This window comes from Urocampus carinirostris, chromosome 5 (assembly GCF_059441175.1).
Source record: "Urocampus carinirostris isolate Australia breed hairy pipefish chromosome 5, RoL_Ucar_1.0, whole genome shotgun sequence".
NCBI lineage: Eukaryota > Metazoa > Chordata > Actinopteri > Syngnathiformes > Syngnathidae > Urocampus > Urocampus carinirostris.
The window spans coordinates 13037238-13055620 of record NC_142353.1 but is presented as its reverse complement, the minus strand read 5'-3'; the positions used below and the strand labels follow the sequence as shown (position 1 = coordinate 13055620).

Here is an 18383-nt window from a genome sequence, read left to right as displayed (position 1 = left end):
TACCACAGTATATTTTACTTTCTATGATTTTGTCCTTCAGTTGTATTTTCTTTTTAATGTTTCAATCGTTCCTCGTGTTGGGGCAGTGGTTTCGCATCATACTGGTGGGGTGTGGTTTTATGTTTAATGAATCCTTTCCTGAGGCCATCTTCTGCCATCCCTATCAGTCAAAATTAAATTGCATATGTTTATGATTTATTTTGTTTTTATTTTATGTGCGTTTGTGTAATAGATGTTGGGTAGGGAAAAATGTGGTAATTTTATTGTCTTATTGTCACTGAATGTTTTTACAAGGGACTTTGAATGACAATTAATTGGCTGAAAAGTGCTTTACAGATAAAATGTGATTGGAATGTCTCTTCAATCTACCTATTCATCAATTTCGCTGCGCCTCTTATCCTCACAAGGGTCACGGACGGTGCTGGAGCCCATACCAGCTATCTTCATGAGTGGGCAGGGGTTACCCTGAACTGGTTGCCACAGGGACAGACAACTCACTCATTCAACCCTAAGGACAATTTGGACCGGTGTGCCCGTAAGGAACCCACACAGGCATGGGGAGAACATGCAACTCCACACAAGAATGCTGCGGTAGCTGGACTTGAACCCTGGCCCTCCACACCGTTAATTACCGTTCTTCCTTCTATTTATCATACAAATATTACCCACAAGAAACCAAAAATGTTTAAAGGTAAACTTTATTAAAATAAATATTGTGCGTTTAAACAAGAAAGCCATTTGGCGTAGCAATTTGAGGACATGTTTACCACTTAGTAATGAGTCATGAAATGGCAATCCACCTCAAGTTGAAATAGTATTAAATACACTATACAACCTCATGATTTTATGATTAATATAATGGACAACTAGTACTCCCACTGTGTGGCTTTGCTACTATCCAGCTGGATGCGTTTTATATGCCAGTTCAGTGTGGAATGTGCACACGTTGTCCTGGCGAAGAGTCTTTCACACTTGGGCAGCCTCTTCCTCATCTTTCACCTGTGGGGAGAAAGAATTACTTGAAAAACAAAATTTCATAAGGAATTTTTCACTTACAATCCACGGCCCCCTCACAGTGGGGTACACCCAGCGTGTTCGTCAACAAGAAGCCTGGGCCACCTCACTTGGCATGTCTGCATTGGTGGTGAAAAATTTAACTACCAAATGGCACCGCATTTTAATTCAGCTCAAAGGGAGCGCAGGGATACTTTGCCTAGGAAATTCATTTTGGTAATTGTATTCACTATCTTGTTGTGGCTATGACTAACAGCTTGTGACCGTAAACAATGGGAAATCGTAGCTCAAGAAGTAAATCGGTTAAGTTCAAATTCGTCAATGCAGAGCATAGCTGCCTGTTAACCTCCTCTCTATTCCCTTCCTTTGTTCATTAAAAAGACTCAATAAATAATAAGTTTATTGCTTTTATTATTGGACAAAAGGATATTTCATACCAGTTTCTTATTTTGACAGTAATGCACACAGTTGTTCGTTGTCTTGACTATCACGTCATTGTCGCTATCTGGCAATCATGTTACTGTTCTTTCGACACCTTTTAGGAAGGATCTGATTTTGTAACTGATGATATTTAATAAAAAAATAAATGTTTCAGGGGTTGGGCATAAAATGGGTGGTTATCTGTCATCCTTGTAAGTTAAAAATGCATGATGTCTTCTCTCGTTAGTTTGAGTGTCTACTAAAGATTAAAAGTCGGGTGCGTAGCTCTAGGTGTTCTTGAGAAGTTTGGAATTTCAATATTTTCTCGTTAAGTGCGTGCTAAAAATGTCCAACTGAGTTCAGAGAGCCTTTGTATATATGTTTTCACCGCAGTTGTGTTTTAGACACAGAAAACTAAGTCGAGGATCACAGTTGGGCTCCACACAAACCCATTGACTTTTATAAGTGATGTTTACTACATACAATTACTGTATACTTAATTGACGTCTTGGAAATATGTGAAATTGTATTAAATGAGGATAGTCCTTCACTGTTAACGTTATTTCATATTTAACCTGTTTTTAATTTTATTTTTCAAAATTGGTGAATTTTCACATTAGAGTGTTACCAATATTATTTTTACAATGATTATTTAATGTATTACTATGTTGAGTATTTTTTATTCTTGTTGGATGGACTTTTTGCATGATGGAGGATTACCTTTCTTTTTATGCGTTTAATCAAAAGGATTAGTGCATAGACTAAGTTAATGAATGACGATAAAACATGTTTTTTCTATGCTATCTTTGTATATTGCTTTTTTGCTCTGTCAATCAAATAAGCAATAAGATGTAGGTTCATTTATTTCTAAATCTGAATGTACCTCACCAGACTCAAACCTCACCGAACGTCACTGCAGTAGCGCTTAAATTAACAATATTCTAAGATCTAACCATATGATTTTGACAAAATACAGTTGCATATAACTGGTTTAAACTAATAGTTTATATAACGTACAAAGTAGTGAGGAGTGATATACTTTACAAACATAGACGCATGTTTTATTTCAAACCTGTCTTTCACACAATTTATATAGGTTGACTTAGTTTTAATTGGTTAGTTATTAATAAGTAATTTGTTTAAAAAATAAAATACATTTAAATAGGTCTAATTATGTAATTGAATATGAACTACATAAATATAATCCTTGAAATAATTTATTGTATATAAAGTCCTCTTCAATCAATTCCTGTAAACCACATAAAAAAAGAAACAAAAATTTGCCTTTGGAATCAAAACCAACCTGCTCCACTGACTCAACTTCCGGGACATAAAACTGCAGCATGTTTTGGATTCCACTCTTCAAAGTGATCATAGAACTTGGACAACTGGTGCAGGATCCCTGTAACTTCAATTTCACAACGCCATCCTCAAAACCATGATAAATAACATCCCCTCCGTCTTCTTGCACAGTAGGCCTGAGGAAAACATAGGTAGAAGGAAAAAATAAATTCACATAAGGCGATAGCTTTCGATGTTTAGGAATTGAATAAAATTGACTTTCGTGTCATTGATATCAATGTTGTGAAACATTGCACGCAACGAGATTCACATGTGATGAAAACCATGGAGCGGTTGCTGCTGCACCACCTGAGGCCACAGGTCTGCCACGCCATCGACCCTCTGCAATTTGCCTATCAGGAGAAGGTGGGAGTGGAGGATGCTATAGTCTACATGCTACACCGATCCCTCTCTCACCTGGACAGGGGCAAGGGTGCTGTGAGGATTACATTTTTGGACTTCTCCAGTGCCTTCAACAACATACAGCCTCTGCTACTTAGTGGTAAACTGACAGAGATGGGAGTAAGCTCACACCTTGTAGCATGGATTACGGACTACCTGACAGGCAGACCCCAGTATGTTAAACAGGGGGGCTGTACATCGGACACTGTGGTCAGCAGCACAGGATCGCCACAGGGTACCGTGCTCTCTCGTTCCTATTCACCCTGTATACGTCGGATTTTCAGTACAACTCTGAGTCCTGCCACGTGCACAAGTTTGCTGATGACACTGCTATCGTTGGATGTATCAGAAGTGGGCAGGAGGGGTAGTAGAGGAAATTGATTCAGGACTTTGTCAAATGGAGCGACACTAACCAACTGCACCTGAACACCGCCAAGACCAGGGAGATGGTGGTGGACTTCAGGAGAACTAGAAATCACCCGGTTCCTGTAACTATCAAAGGAGAATGTGTTGAATTTGTCCAGACCTACAAATACCTGGGTGTGCAGCTGGACAATAAACTGGACTGGACTGCCAACACAGAAGCTCTGTGCAGGAAAGGTCAAAGCCAACTGTACTTCCTCAGAAGGCTGGCGTCCTTCAACATCTGCAAAAAGCTCCTACAAATGTTCTATGAGACTGTTGTGACAAGCGCCCTCTTCTATGCGGCAGCGTGTTGGGGAGGCAGCGCCAAGAAGAAGAATACCTCTCGTCTTAATAAACTGGCGAGAAAAGCGGGCTCTGTTGTGGGCACAGAGCTGGACAGCCTAACAACTGTAGCGGAAAGAAGGGCACTGAAAAATCTGCGGTCAATCATGGACAATTCATCACATCCACTACACAGCATCATCTCCAAACGGAAGAGCAACTTCAGCGACAGACTGCTGTCACAGTCTTGTTCCACGGACACACTGAGGAGATAATTTCTTCCTCATGCCATGAGGCTCTTTAGCTCCACCCGGGGGAGTAAAAGCCCACATTAAACCACACCCCCACATTGCATATTAACCAATTTTTATTACAGTGTGTATTTTATGTAGCACTATTTAAATACTCTATATCAACACGTTACATTGGGTATTTATGTATTATATTCATTTACTTTATTATTGTTTTATTTTCAACACGAGGATACTGCTGGAAGTGTGAATTTCCCTACGGGGATAAATAAAGTTTCTATCTATCTATCTAAACATAGGACCCAAGACCTACCTTATTCGAGTGTCCAACAGTTCCTTGATCATTGCAACAACCTCATCATCATCTTCTGATGGAGCTGCAGAAGAAAAAAATGTTTTTCCTTTTAGGTTCTTCAAAAAAATGTATATTGCCCATATTTTGTAACAAATTCGGTTCAATTTTACCTGTGTCTTCACTAGGTTTTGCATCCTCATTGACAACAGGAAGGCCAGAAGTGAAAAAGTCCATAATAGCGGCAAACACATCAGGTTTTATTACTCTCCATTCAGTATTTTCATCGGCCTGCAGAAGGGCACAAATTGTTAATGCACTACTTAATCACAAAAGTAGTTTTATTAAGTTTCCATACCCTGGTTATGGTGATAAAGTCAGGACCTAGGAAGACACTCTTGACCCCATCAATTCTGAAAAGTTGTCTACGAATAATAGAGAACAATACATTTCAATTATGTTTAGGTATTAAAAAACAACAATCAAAGGAAGTTATAAAAAAATGATTGATATAAAATTTCATTTTATATACACATATATATATATATATATATATATATATATATATATATATATATATATAAAACCAAATACAATATTAATTTGTGAGTTGATTTTAAGATTTAAGGTTACTTGTATTCTATTTAAAACATTAGTAATAGCTGGATCAAATTTTTTCCCTCAGAAAATGTAAGAATGCTACCATAAACTGTATTATTTTGGACATTGTCAGTTTGAACCTGGAATATCATTCCATTACACATTATCTTTTTTTCAAGGTAGCAGCAACTGAGGCAGATACTGATCCAGGTACTAGAAAGGCACATGTCCAACTTCAGTCCATTAGGATGTACAACAACCAACCAAATCATTAGGTTGGATGAGTTCTCTTTCAGTCTCCTAGATTAATAAACAAATCATATCATTTCTACTGTAGTGATTGCAAGGTCTTTCTTGGCCTGCCCCTCCAGGCATAAAGCAGAACCTAACCACCTTTTTCACAGTGGAAACTGACGGTGATGTCTCCTAGTTACCTTTTTGTATCCTTCCCCTAAACCAAGGGTTACAAACTCAATTGAGTCTGCGGCCGCTGAAGCTCGGATCTGGATGAGGTTGGGCCAAATGGGGTTTTCCACAAAAACAGCACTGATAAAAAAAAAAACATTCAGCTGTTCTTAAAGGGACAGTGTTTTATATTTGTCCACTAGATGTCCCTGTAATGTGTAGTGCAAGCAAAAATTTGTCAAAGAAAGACCACAAAAGACTGAAAGTGAGCTGAAAGCACTATTTTTCTTCCATTTTTTAACCCAGCCTTTCAGAAAGAAATAAGAATGATAAAAAAGTTTTTTGTTTGTTGAAAAATATGTTTTCTTTACTGACCACTAGAAGGCACCTAAACTTGATTTCACTTCTCAAATGTGACTGGAAAAGAACAATAATAATGGAAACGTTTCAAACTGATCAGGGATGGCTACATCTTTTCATATCACTGTATGTATAATTCTAGATTTAAATACCAAACTATTGCAGAGATCGCATCTCAGAACTGACTGCAGTGCAGCTACGTCATCCGTGATCCGTTTTTCTTAAATTGCTTAAAAAAACATTTACCTGGCTAAAGGTGAAGTGTATGCGTCACGAGGGCTGGAGAAGTTCATCGTCCCAGATTCAAGAACCACGCGCCCCGGCAGAAACTTTAGACTGTTTGGGTTTGGTGTGTCTTGTGTCTGCACAAACATGCCTCTCCCTGTCAAGGAGCATTTGACAATACATTTAACACTATGCTGGGAAAAAAAATAAATAAACCTCTGTTAAGTTGTGATACAGACCAGGGACAACCCATTGCTGAGGGAATCTTCTCTTGATTACCGAGTTGTGTGAAAGCCAGTGAAAAGGAGAACTCTGGCACACCCTGCCAGTAAAACATGAGACCTGTTTACGCAGGAATACGTTACAACAATACTGAACTATGCGTTGTCGAAAGTCAGTCTGACTCATAGAAAACTTTTGAGATTGAAATATTTAAATACATTTCATTTTAGGCAATAATAGTTGAATAAGTTGTACAATGTCACAGGTATTCAAGTCAAGTCACATTTATTTGTATATCCCTTAATCACAAGAATTGTCAAAGGGCTGCACGGGCGACCCTTACAATATTCCCCAATTTGGAAGCTACATAGAGGAAAGAAAAAAACAAAAAACAGAAAAAAACTCAGCATGAGAAAAATTAAGAAACATTGAGAAGGGCCCACCCCTTCAGACTTAATCTGGATGTGATGAATGTCAATATTTTTTTTTATCTTGCAGGATTTTTCATACCATAGGAAGATTATGGTGGGTCACCGGGATTGAATTGTTCCCACCAGCGTCTCATCAATTTATTATTTAAATTATAAGAAAAATTAAAATTTGTATAAAAATGCAAAGTCAACCTAAAAAAAATAGATTTCTTATTATATGAATTATCACAAACCCCATGGTGTGCATTTGTGCTACATATCTGTCAGTCAGTCGAATTTCAAATGTGCAAATCTTTAGTGACCAAAGACAGGCAAATAAAAATGGAGTTCAATAATATGATCAAACTCGTTCTCCAATAGCTAACTTGCAGTTCCACCCTGTCCATTTAAGTTGTGCCTTTAAGCCTCTGATACGAACATACAAAAGTTTGCGTGGTACTGTCCCCTCCTATATTTCAGATTAAGTTGTGCCTTATGTTCCTCCTCATAGGCTCACTTGGGAAAATACTCACCCGGAAGGGTGGTAAATCCCGAAAAGAGCTGAAGCCTAGTAGAAAAGGTCCGCAGCGCAGCGGGAGCCTCATGTTGGGCGCCACACGTAGGGCTAACCTGGGTGTGTGACATCACTATAACAGGGGCGATGCCTCCGAGGGGACCCATTAGGGGGAGGTGTGCGTAGCCAATTTGTGATTCTAAGAGCCAAGAAGAAAACTGCAGGCTCTAGAGTATTCTCCATTTGAGTTAATGTGCTGCGGAATGCTCTGCACTCAAAGATTATAATTGCAGCCTCAATGGAAGGGTTTGAAGATTAAATCATAAACAAAGCTTATGATTAATATTGGCCTTATACTATTGTTTTCTTGTCCTATCCTGTTGCCTGGCTGGTGGTTGAGAGAGGGAGAAGGATGAACCCATATGAGTCAGCGCACTAGCACCTGATGCATCCCATCACCGGGGTAGGTGGATTCCTTAACCACTAGAGGGTTGTTGGGGCACCATTTTCTGTGGTGTGTCTTGGGCAAATACAGCCCGGTGGCGCCTATCCCTCTCAAGGCTAACAAATGTTTCCACCCTATCTTGAACCGGGGACGTTATACGTGTGAGGCGAATGAGCTAACCATGCCTACTGGATCAAATAGGTGAGGGGAATGGGAAGCGGAACTTTTTTTTTACAATTTCAGTTAGATCTTATGTTTATTGTTGATGTTGACTAAATTTTGTGCCCATGGTGCCCATGCAACATCAATTGCAGTCAGCTCATCGTGGGGACCTCATGTGCGTCCTTAAGCTGTTTTTTCCCTTGACCTCATGAAGGTTTTGGATCAGGGGATGTTGTGCAGCCCTTCGAGACTCTCTGTAATTAAGGGCTATGCAAATCAATGGGACTTGACCAGATGCCACTGGACTATCCATACTCCCTATTCCAATCATACAGACAACGTCGCAACCATTTAAAGCTTTGGCAGTGCAATACTATCAATAACGACCAAGGCAGTAATAATAGAGTTTTAATCGTAACAGAGGAGCACTTAAACGCAAGCGTAATCACATAAACTGAACCATTCTTTTGAATACAGTTTTTGAACAATGCTTTTAAAAGCAACAAATACGTGCCGTTTTAGGAGATAGTAAAGTACTTACGGACGCAAAAGTCGTATAGAATTAGACAGCAAACTGACGACCTGCCTGGAAGTCGCCATGTTTGTTTTGATAACTGGAGAGAACGGAAGCTGCTGGCTCGTTGTTTTTGTGCACCATTAACAAGTGTCCCCCTCACTGCTGGCGATTTCCCCCCTCAGTGGGCATTTATAATCTTCAAAAGAAAGGAAACAGAAGAAATCATAAATATGCCTTCAAGCAAAAACTTTAGGCGGAGAAGAGATTCTTCAGATGTTGAAGAAGATGATACGACTCAAGAAGTCAGGTAACAAGTGACATGGAACAAAGTATTGCTAGCTAAGAGCTAATAGCGTAAAATAATCAGAAATACAAATATTTTTTTGTTCATTTATATAGTTTGCATTCATTTTCTTTATTTTAGATGCAAAGTGGAAGAGGCCAAAGAGCTACAAAGTTTGCGGCGACGACAGAACGGTGTCAGGTAACTTCTAATTTAGAAACAACTAATAATGCAGATAATTGTTATACTGTACATATAATTTGCAAATAACTGGGTTTCTTTTTACAGCGTGACTGCCCTTTTGGTTGGAGAAAAATTGCCACCTGAAGCTGAGATTGATGTGAGTGCTATTCTTGATGACTTGATTTAAATGAGATTTACATTGCGTTTGTTGCACAGTGATCTGATAAGGATTCTAATCATTTTACAGAATGACCCCTTTAAACTCAAAACTGGAGGGGTTGTTGACATGAAGAAAGTCAAGGATCGAAATCGAGACATGTAAACAAACACATATTTTTGTAATTGTATTGTTTATCATTTTCAACCCGTGTTGTATTTTCTTCAATATATTTGCCTTCGCAGGACCGAGGAGGATACAGATCTTAACCTGGGTACCTCCTTTTCCGCCGAGACAAACAGAAGAGACGAAGATGCTGACATGTACGGATTCATTAGCTCTAAATCTTGTGCTTTTTGAAAAAAGAAATTGATAAATGTAAACAAGTCTGTTTTAACACATCAAGATAAATATGTGATTCGTGTGGTCAAACTTCCCTCTACCATTATTTACACGTTTTAAAATTTGACTATAGGATGAAGTACATAGAAACAGAATTAAGAAGAAAGAAGGGCCTTGTGGAAGCAGAGGAACAAAAAGTCAAGGTTAAAAATGCAGAGGACCACCTTTACGAGCTGCCGGAAAACATCAGAGTTAACTCAGCCAAGAAGACGGAGGAAATGTTGTCCAATCAGATGCTGAGTGGAATCCCTGAAGTCGACCTCGGTATCGAGTATGTAAACTTTCAAAAAAATTAAAACTGTAAAAACCAACAAATAATTGTATTTAATTTTCAGTGCAAAGATAAAGAACATCATTCAGACAGAGGAAGCCAAAGCCAGACTCATTGCAGAACAAAGAAACAAGAAAAAAGACAACGGGACATCCTTTGTCCCCACCAACATAGCTGTCAACTATGTACAGCACAACCGCTGTAGGTTTGATTATCACACAATTATAGTTTAATGATAAAAAATGTCTATAATATTAATTTCCTATTTTACAGTCTATCATGAAGACTCCAACAACACTCAAAGGCACCACAGACGAGAACGAGAGGAACCCAAAGCAAGAGCTCCGCGTGTGGGGGACACTGAAAAACCTGGGCCAGAGAGTAAGTGCTCACTGCCAGCTATTTTCTCTTCTTATATTTTATTCTGATGCCAGGCTCAAATTCTGTATGTACAGATTACTCACTTCCCAGAAAAATACGAAATCGTTGTAGTACAACCAATACAATTACTACTTCAAAGAGAAATAAAACGCTTTGAAAATGATAATAAATGAAAAATTATGAAAAATATAGATCTTTGGAAATACATAAAATTAATTATGAGATTTGCAACATATTTCTCATTCAATCTTTTAATCCACCAGTACCAGAGCCACCAAACTTCAGAAAGCGGCCAAATAATGAAAAGGCAACTGATGACTACCATTATGAGAAGTTCAAGAAGATGAACCGGCGATATTGATCAAGTTTTGGTGGCTAACATCTGCAAGGGAGAAAAGCAATCATCCCATCACGTGCTTAATAAAAAGGTAATGGGTGTAAACAAATTGAGGCTGGTTGAAGTACTGCATTTTGATTTAGCAGGGGGTAAATACATTATTTATCAGAATAATGTGTTGTTCTCTGTTTAGCAAATGTCTAAATGTTGAATATTCCTCTTAAAGCAACACTTATGTCATTATGGTAGCACCATATGGACCTGTGGCAGTGTCTGACCCATTTTTGATATTATAAACCTTAGTTTAACTTTTGAATGGGAAAACAGACTTATGCTGAAAGGTAGTCTGCATTTTTTCTTTGTGTGACTATATGTATATGAAATTTCTCTAAATATTTTGGCGTGAATGTGATACACTGATGATTAAATGGAAAAGGTTGATAGTTGTTTCAATGAAAATGTGCTGTGTATATGTGTACATATTTCAAGTTCCATCAATCTGTTTTTAATAAAAAACGAAACCCACTAGAATTTTTACTCTTTATTTGCATTGGGCTGTAGTGATTAAGGCTCAAAATGTCGTTTTACTAGAAAACAAACACACGCCTTGACTAGCATGCAAATGACACCACTGCACATTTACATTTTGGTAGATAACGCCAATAAGAACACTAAAAGATGTCTTAATTTCCACTTCCACAAAGTCTTTTTGTAATCGCAATGCTGAAAAATAATATCAGTAACAAGTAAGAAAATAGATTTGTTGTGCAAACACATTCAAAATACATCAAAAAGTAGAACATGTTCCATTGCATGATCTTTCCCTTGTCTGGTTAACAATTTTACGGTTTGTCGACGGGTGCGCCTCCTCCGTGTCCGTTGAGGTGATGCTGGGTGAGGACCTCCTGCTGCGGGGTTCCCTCAGTCTCCTCCTGCTCCCCATGGCTGGAGCTGCAGCTGCTGCCTGGCGAAGCCCAACTGTCCCGCCTCCGGTATGCCTCGCACAAGGGAAGGTCGGCACTATCCCACTGATCGTAGCTTTTGAGTTGCGGGGGGACCAGCGGGAGGCAAAGAATCAGCGCGGCACAGGCATAGCGGAGCAAGAGAGGAGCAGAAAAGAGTGCCAAGTGAGAACAAGCACATTCAAGCGCCCACGAAAGCAGAGTCAGTCACAAGACAAGCACAGAGATTAAGCAACAAGCGCCAGAAACTGGAATATTGATGAAGACCATGTCTGCTCAAGAGCTGCTTATCACTGTTGTCAAGTTGATTTGTTGAATATGAGTGAGGTTGTTGGTGGCTGGGCAAGTGCAAAAAAGTGTCGCGGGCCTGCGCCCAGTGTAGTGCCAAGAACAATAAAACACATCTCATTTGTTTCTTCTCGACAAACATGACACACTCTTCCATTTTTCCTCTTTTTTATTTCTTAATCATGATTTTTCACGCAACAAACTGCCAGCCTAACAATCAATTTAATGAATTAATTACAGTTCGCTTTGTATTTCTAAACATGGAAAAATTAGTCCTTTGAGCTCTACTTTGCACATTTTCGAGGTAAGATCAGAGTCAGATTAAAAAGCAGGGCTAAATTCTATCAAATGGTCAGTCTTCACTTACTACAGGGGTGTGCAAACTTTGAGTCAAGGGCCGCATTGGGTTAGATTATTTGGCAGAGGGGTCGGGGAACGACAAAAAAATATATATTTTTCAATCTGCAAAATACAGACTTAAACCAGATACTTCGGCGATATGAGGAAAAAAATGATAAATTGGCCTATCCATATTTTTTATAGGCATTTACAGATAAATTCATATTCAAACATCCTGATCTAAATTTATAGTTGTCAATCAATTAAATCGGTTTTCAAATAGTCATATCAAAATAAAATATAACCTGTTTTTAACCACAAAATTTGATACATTGAAAATCTCAAAATGCAATAGGGCTAGCGCAAGTGTTTTTGTTTCATTACGTTTGAAAAATATTCAATAAATAAAATAGACAAAAAACACAAGTACAGAAAAATGTCGCCAGCTGTTTGACTGTTAGCCTTAAGCACAGCATTAAGGAATATTTTTTTATAAAGTGTAAGTGGTCTCCGAAGGGACACAGCCATCAAAACAACAAATTATAAGTAGTATTTTTTTCAACCATCATAGAAAAATATACATATATATTTACATATATATACGAATTATATTCTTACCATTTTCTGTTCGTGGGCCAGATTAAAAAGCCTTACGGGCCGCAGTTTGCCCACTAAAGACAAATGTTCGAGAATAGAGGAAACAATTTGTCGTCCCAAAAGATATAAATAAACGCAAAAAGCATAATGAAGTAAACAACTCTTTGGTTTATCTGATGATGAATCAGACTTTGAAGCACATTAAATAAATACAATGTTAAAAGTGGTTGTTTGAGGTGTCCTTAAAAAGTTTAGAATTAAATATGTTATTTGTTAACAATGCCCGATTGAGTTCAAAGAGGCCATATGTTTTTTTTTGTCACCGTGCCTACTTGCTTTCAGCTAACTCTATTCACCTGTGTTCCGGCCACTCAGAGCATTAGGCTGGACAAAAGGAGGCAGGAGGTGGGGAGTGATTTCCCACGCGTACTGGTTGTTTTCATTTATTTTAAGGATGAAAATGGTATATGTAAGAATAGGACCATTCCAAAGTCCAAATGCCAACCCAAACCTCCAAAAAGAAAGTTAATTCGAGCGCATCTGAGAGAGACACGTGCGTGCACGTGGCACACAGGCAGGATGACGAAAGCTGAAATGATGATTTCAGCAAGTAGAATCTTTAGGAACTTACGGACACCACCTTTAATTTTATGTTAGTATTTTGTTCATAGTTTATGTTGTCAATCAATAATTGTCCGCGTTATACTCGAATAAATACTGTTATTACAATACTAGGCTTAGATGAGTGGAAGAGTCGATAAACCATTTGGTAAATAAAATATTTGGGTTTACTTCCCCTTTAAAATTTTGACAAGTCAAAAACAGTATCCCTAAATAAAGCTACTCATCACTTTCATTAAATCCTTATACAACCATTTGTTTTTTTTGTGTGTTTTTTTTACAAGCGATGTGTCTTCACTTCCGACAGCGGTAAAATATAAGGCACAAGATTGTTTTTAAGGCTTAGGGGATTCCCTTCACTCGACAATGCATATCCAACACTCACACATGGTAGGATTATGGTGATGATTATGAAGATGGAGGCTTCTGGGGCTCAATGGGGAATGGTGGGGGTGGGAGCGCAGGACAGTGGTGGGATGGTGGCGAATAAGAGACTACTTGTACCTGGAGGAGTAATATTCTTCCTCGAGTTCGTATAGGTCGATGGCGATCTCGTCGCGTAGGGAGGTCAGCTTCTTGTCGCACTCTTCCTGCAGCGAGCGAAGTTGCTGGTTCTGCAGGCTGATGGCGTCATTGACGGAAGGGAAATCGTTCAGGATGAGGAACTGCTTTAGGTCCGATACCAGCTTCATCAATGACTCGCCAGCCCGAACCTGACGGGAAAGAAAATGTTGCGGCAGGGCTTGGCAAGCACAGTCGGCCCAAAGACCTTTTCACATTGATCTTGCCTAATGTGAGAGAGCTGCATTGCAATGGAAAATAACTGGTTACTCATATAGGGGCATAAGATAGCAGCGGCAAAGAAAAAAATAATGGCCTCAGGAGGAATTATTAAACTTGGATGTTTATTTAAGGGATGCAAAATCAGTTGACGCTGTCAACAAAATCTGATAATAGGAATGGTTGACAACTATTGTCACAAGTTTTTTCCCCAACAGAAAGAGGCATCTTAGATGATTATAACCTCTGTTGGGTCGCTCATGCGAGATTGCGTCTCTGTCTCAAGTGGTTACCAACTGAAATGACGACGGCAACATTAAGTACTAAAACTTCTAAAGTATGTGAGCATTTTAAACTGAATACAACGGATAAAAAGACTACTTGCGAAGTGTGCAAAGCAGTCCTTGCGTATCATGGCAGTACCTCAGTGATGCATGAACATTTAAAGAGAAAGCACATTGGACAGTTGAACAAAACTGAGTTTGACCCGCCTCGCTAAGCCAACAGTTTTGATGACGTGCATTGTACCTGATATACGAGTATATTTCACTACAAAAGAGCTTGAGCATTATGCCGGACTGTGCCTGACAAACGTAGTTGAAATAAAATGAATGCAGTCTGGGTATCAAATGTTGGTTGTTAACACGTTGAAAATGACAAAAATCATTGGTCGATTCTGTTAGATTTGAAACTTTGAGAATCGTTAATTTCTATTGTTAGAGACTTTGCAGTTGACAGCGCCACAAACTGAACACACCATTGGTTCTATTTACTGCTGCTACTAAGCCTGCTCCTGGTTTATTTACTAATGTATTTAATATAATATACAATATTAATTTATTTGCTTGTCCATAAAAAATAGGCCAAGGTTTAATTATGGGTTTACGTCTCTACTAGAAGTAAGATCGGTTTACTTCAGGCTCTGTACCTCAAATCAAGTATGCACTTCTCCCCCGAAGTACACGCGGCGCTGAGGCGCAGCGCCACAGTGTGTTTTTTAAGTCAAAGTACAATTACTTCTGAATAATATTATTCAAGTAAAAAGTAGTCATGCAAATAATTACCAAAGTAAAAGTAAGCGCAAGCTGGGCAGATCCTCTATGAAAAAAAGGAAAAAAAACCTGCGAGAGAGAAGCCCGGCCTGACCTAACGATTGATATTTTATGTCCGAACTGGGCCCAAGATTTTACCTTTAGTCTCCACTAACCAAGCACTGTGCCTAATTTGTTTCATATTGGGTATTTTTATTTATTTTTTGAACGACTCCATAGTATGTTTAATCAATGATCTAGTTGTCATTGTGCCCAGTTTTTTATATTTATTATAATTTGCCACCTAACTATAAAAAACCTCATGCTAAATTTAAGAAAAAAAACATCTGATTATTCGACTTATTGTTTCAATAGTCAGTGACTGGTCGACTATTAAAATAATCATTAGTTGCAGCGCTCGTTTATTAACAGGGGTTAAAATCTGTTCAAATACATCAATAAACACTTTCATGTGTTTAGACTTACAATATTTGCTGCTCGTACGTGCATCTCATAATGGTCTTGTTCTGCTTGAGTTGCTCTGGAAACTTGTGTCTCGTCTTCTATCTGACGGGACAAGCAATGGGGGGGGGGGGTGTTTTAACATTTTTGAGCAGAGATCCTCATATTTCAAAAAGCATTCATCTAGGTTATGTTAAGGTATTGTAAGGTGATTTAGGCATTCAAGTAACTCTTTACCCTTGTAAACAGACCAAGTGCAGCTAAGCCTGTGGCATACATAATAGAGGAGGGAAGGGGTAGAGAAAGGTGACACAGAACAAAAACCTATGTCACAGGAATTAGATAAGCTGCAATTACAACATCATGTCAATTTACTTTCAAATGTTTAAAGAAAACCCTCACTATAATGCGGTTCACTTTCTACAGTCTCGCTGCTCTACAGATTTTGATAAGCCGATGCGTTTTGTTTGCATTCTGATTGGCTAAACACATACCTGTCAACCTGTACGTTTTTGCCGTACAAAGTACGTTTATTATGCATTTTAAGACGTGTACGACGTATAAGAAAATCTGTACGGAAAATCGCAAATTTGTCTATCATGGGTAACATCTGGTAAACACCGACAAATCATTCTAGTCTAACGAGTTTGCCGTGGTAGACTCTATCTCGGTATCGTTTTTTTGTTGTTGCAAACGAAGCGAGCGGTTTGCTGCTAATGTGCACATGCGTCTGCCGCATGGGGATTTCCCATCATCCGAAAAAAAAAAAAAACTCTGTCGTAAGATTATTTTGTAAGGGAAAATACGACAGTTTGTACGGGAATGGAGCCGTGGAGGTTGACAGGTAAGTAAACAGTCCCTAAGAATTGGTATTGGTAAAACAAATGTTTTGACATTTGGACTGTATTTGAAGTACCGTATTTTCCGGACTATAAGGCGCACCTAAAAGCCTTTATTTTTTTCTAAATCTGACTGTGCGCCTTATAATACAGTGCGCCTTATTTATGGGTCAATTTTAAAATTGCAAAGTTTTCCAACTAACTTGCAGCCGACGACTAGATTTCCCCCCGAACGCCAAGTAGTACGCGGTGTATGCCGGGATTTATTTACCGGCGTTTCATTGGCTAACCAATGTGTCAATCATCATTTGAATAGATCACTATTGGCTTAAGTTATTCGGAGGTCAAGGGGCGGATCCTTTTTATCATTTACAGGCTGGCATTGGCTTAAACGGCAAAACAAAGCCTGCAATTGGCCGAAAAAGATGAATGTGTATAGCACGTGGCTGACGGCATAGAGAAAGCATTTTTTCTATTCTGTATTTGTAAATATTTTATTCTCCTGGATTTACTACCCTCACGGATATCAGAGGACATTGGCTGCACATTATTATGAACACAATGACTTCGGTGAGCTACTCCGGGTTTTATATTGTCCCTGTATCTTGTTTCAGACTGAACTCGATGTTTCTGTGATAAGCGGTGCAGATAATGGATAGAATGGAGTGTATTTTTAAATTAAACTCAATTCCAAGTGTTTATTGTCATATGCACAGTAAAGTCGCGAGCGAAAAAGAAAATAGAAACTAAGAAATGGTTGGCATTTCTTGAATCCCAAGACTTTAACCTTCCGAATGATGGAACGATGCATTTGAGTGACATCGTACGGACACCGCATCCGCACGTGTTCTCGACACGTATTTGCGTCTTTGCAAGCTTTCGGAATGTTAAGGGGGTAATAAGTTGGACTGAACTATCTGACTGTTTGGTTGACGTTCCCATTGTAGCGCCTTATAATCCGGTGCGTCTTATGTATGTCAAAAATAGGACCAAAAACTCTTTTTTCGGGGTGCGCCCTATAACCCGGTGCGCCTTATAGTGCGGAAAATACTGTAGTAATTTTCTTACTTTACCATTTTCATCCTGGAATGAAAGAAAACCATGACCACGCGCATGATATCCTCATAAAAGCTTTAAATGCAGAACGCTGTGTATGTATTTAGATGCTTAAATTGAAATGTTTAAATCTAAGCTTAAAACTCACTTCTACTCTATAGCATACAAATAACCTATACCTTTCGTGGAAAACATCTCTGTATTTGGGATTGCAACATCCTTTGCTGTCTGGTAATCCTGGAAGGGGGATACCACATGTGCGGTCCCTTCTCAAGGTTTCTTCATTTTCCTCATGTTGAGGTTTTTTCGAGTTTTTCCTTGCCCTCATGTTGGTTCCAGAGCAGGGGATGGTGTAATAATAGTCTAAAAAATAGTCTGTGTAATATAGTCTGTATAATAACCTGTGAAGCCCTTAGAGACTCTTTGTGATTAAGGGCTATACAAATAAAAATGACTTGACTTAATGTCAATGATTAAATGTGCCCAAATTTTACACCGATTGCAAAAATGAAAGATCGTTGTGTTCAAATCGGCGTATGATTAGTAAGTCAATAATATAGGACTGTTGTCAGATATTTGTAGCAAAGATAATAAACTCTCGATAGACACACGTTTTTGGACTACATTAGTGAGGACTTCAAATATCAGAAAATAACTCGTGTACACATACCTTGGCAGTTTTGATAATCTCAGTGAAGTTGTCCAGGATGGACCTTATGTCATCTTTCAGCCTTTTATTGTAGTTCTGCAGCAAACTTTCTTTGCTTTGAGGAAGCACTCTCTGGGTCGCCATGGTGCTATAACAATGTTTTACTTGCAGAAATCCTATCAATTTAACACTGCGAGGGAGAGCTCAGTCAGCGCTGAAGTCACAAAAAGAAAAAGGACAGAAGTCGACAAGCAAAACGTTGTTAAAAACTAGCAAGACATCCACGCAAGACGCCGATCAAAACCCAAACTCTATTTAGATTAACGCGTCTTTTGAATCATCTTAATTGGCTCAAGTTGTGGAAAAAATACGAAAAAAGCCCGAGAAGATGCCGACATTTCTTAATAGATTAACAAAATGAAGCGTTTCTACGCTGACAAAAGGGATTAAATCGACGGTCATCGGTGACTAGCGCCAC

The 18383-nt window shown here is 38.7% G+C and overlaps 3 protein-coding genes across 4 annotated transcripts; 1 reads left to right on the top strand and 2 right to left on the bottom strand.

The window, feature by feature from the left end:
• Positions 1-680: 680 nt before the first annotated feature.
• Positions 681-8447, bottom strand: nfu1 (NFU1 iron-sulfur cluster scaffold homolog (S. cerevisiae)). Its single transcript, XM_088335793.1, has 8 exons — positions 8292-8447; positions 6237-6319; positions 6019-6154; positions 4766-4832; positions 4581-4698; positions 4429-4492; positions 2738-2912; positions 681-999 (listed from the first exon to the last, which is right to left on the bottom strand). The coding sequence occupies exons 1-8, from the start codon at positions 8348-8350 to the stop codon at positions 967-969; spliced, it is 735 nt and encodes a 244-aa protein (XP_088191919.1). The 5' UTR covers positions 8351-8447; the 3' UTR covers positions 681-966.
• On the top strand, positions 8240-10812 carry c5h9orf78 (chromosome 5 C9orf78 homolog). Its single transcript, XM_088335792.1, has 9 exons — positions 8240-8574; positions 8692-8751; positions 8839-8890; positions 8981-9051; positions 9136-9213; positions 9366-9563; positions 9628-9764; positions 9837-9944; positions 10208-10812. Exons 1-9 carry the CDS (start codon positions 8498-8500, stop codon positions 10303-10305), a joined length of 879 nt encoding a protein of 292 aa, XP_088191918.1. The 5' UTR covers positions 8240-8497; the 3' UTR covers positions 10306-10812.
• On the bottom strand, positions 10808-18334 carry med22 (mediator complex subunit 22). 2 transcript variants are annotated; one of them, XM_088335794.1, is made up of 4 exons: positions 17927-18331; positions 15386-15466; positions 13593-13801; positions 10808-11319 (listed from the first exon to the last, which is right to left on the bottom strand). In XM_088335794.1, exons 1-4 carry the CDS (start codon positions 18047-18049, stop codon positions 11124-11126), a joined length of 609 nt encoding a protein of 202 aa, XP_088191920.1. In that variant the 5' UTR covers positions 18050-18331; the 3' UTR covers positions 10808-11123. The 2 variants fall into 2 exon arrangements, with proteins under 2 accessions (XP_088191920.1, XP_088191921.1); XM_088335795.1 differs by lacking the exon at positions 15386-15466 and having other exon boundaries at positions 17927-18334.
• Positions 18335-18383: the final 49 nt, after the last annotated feature.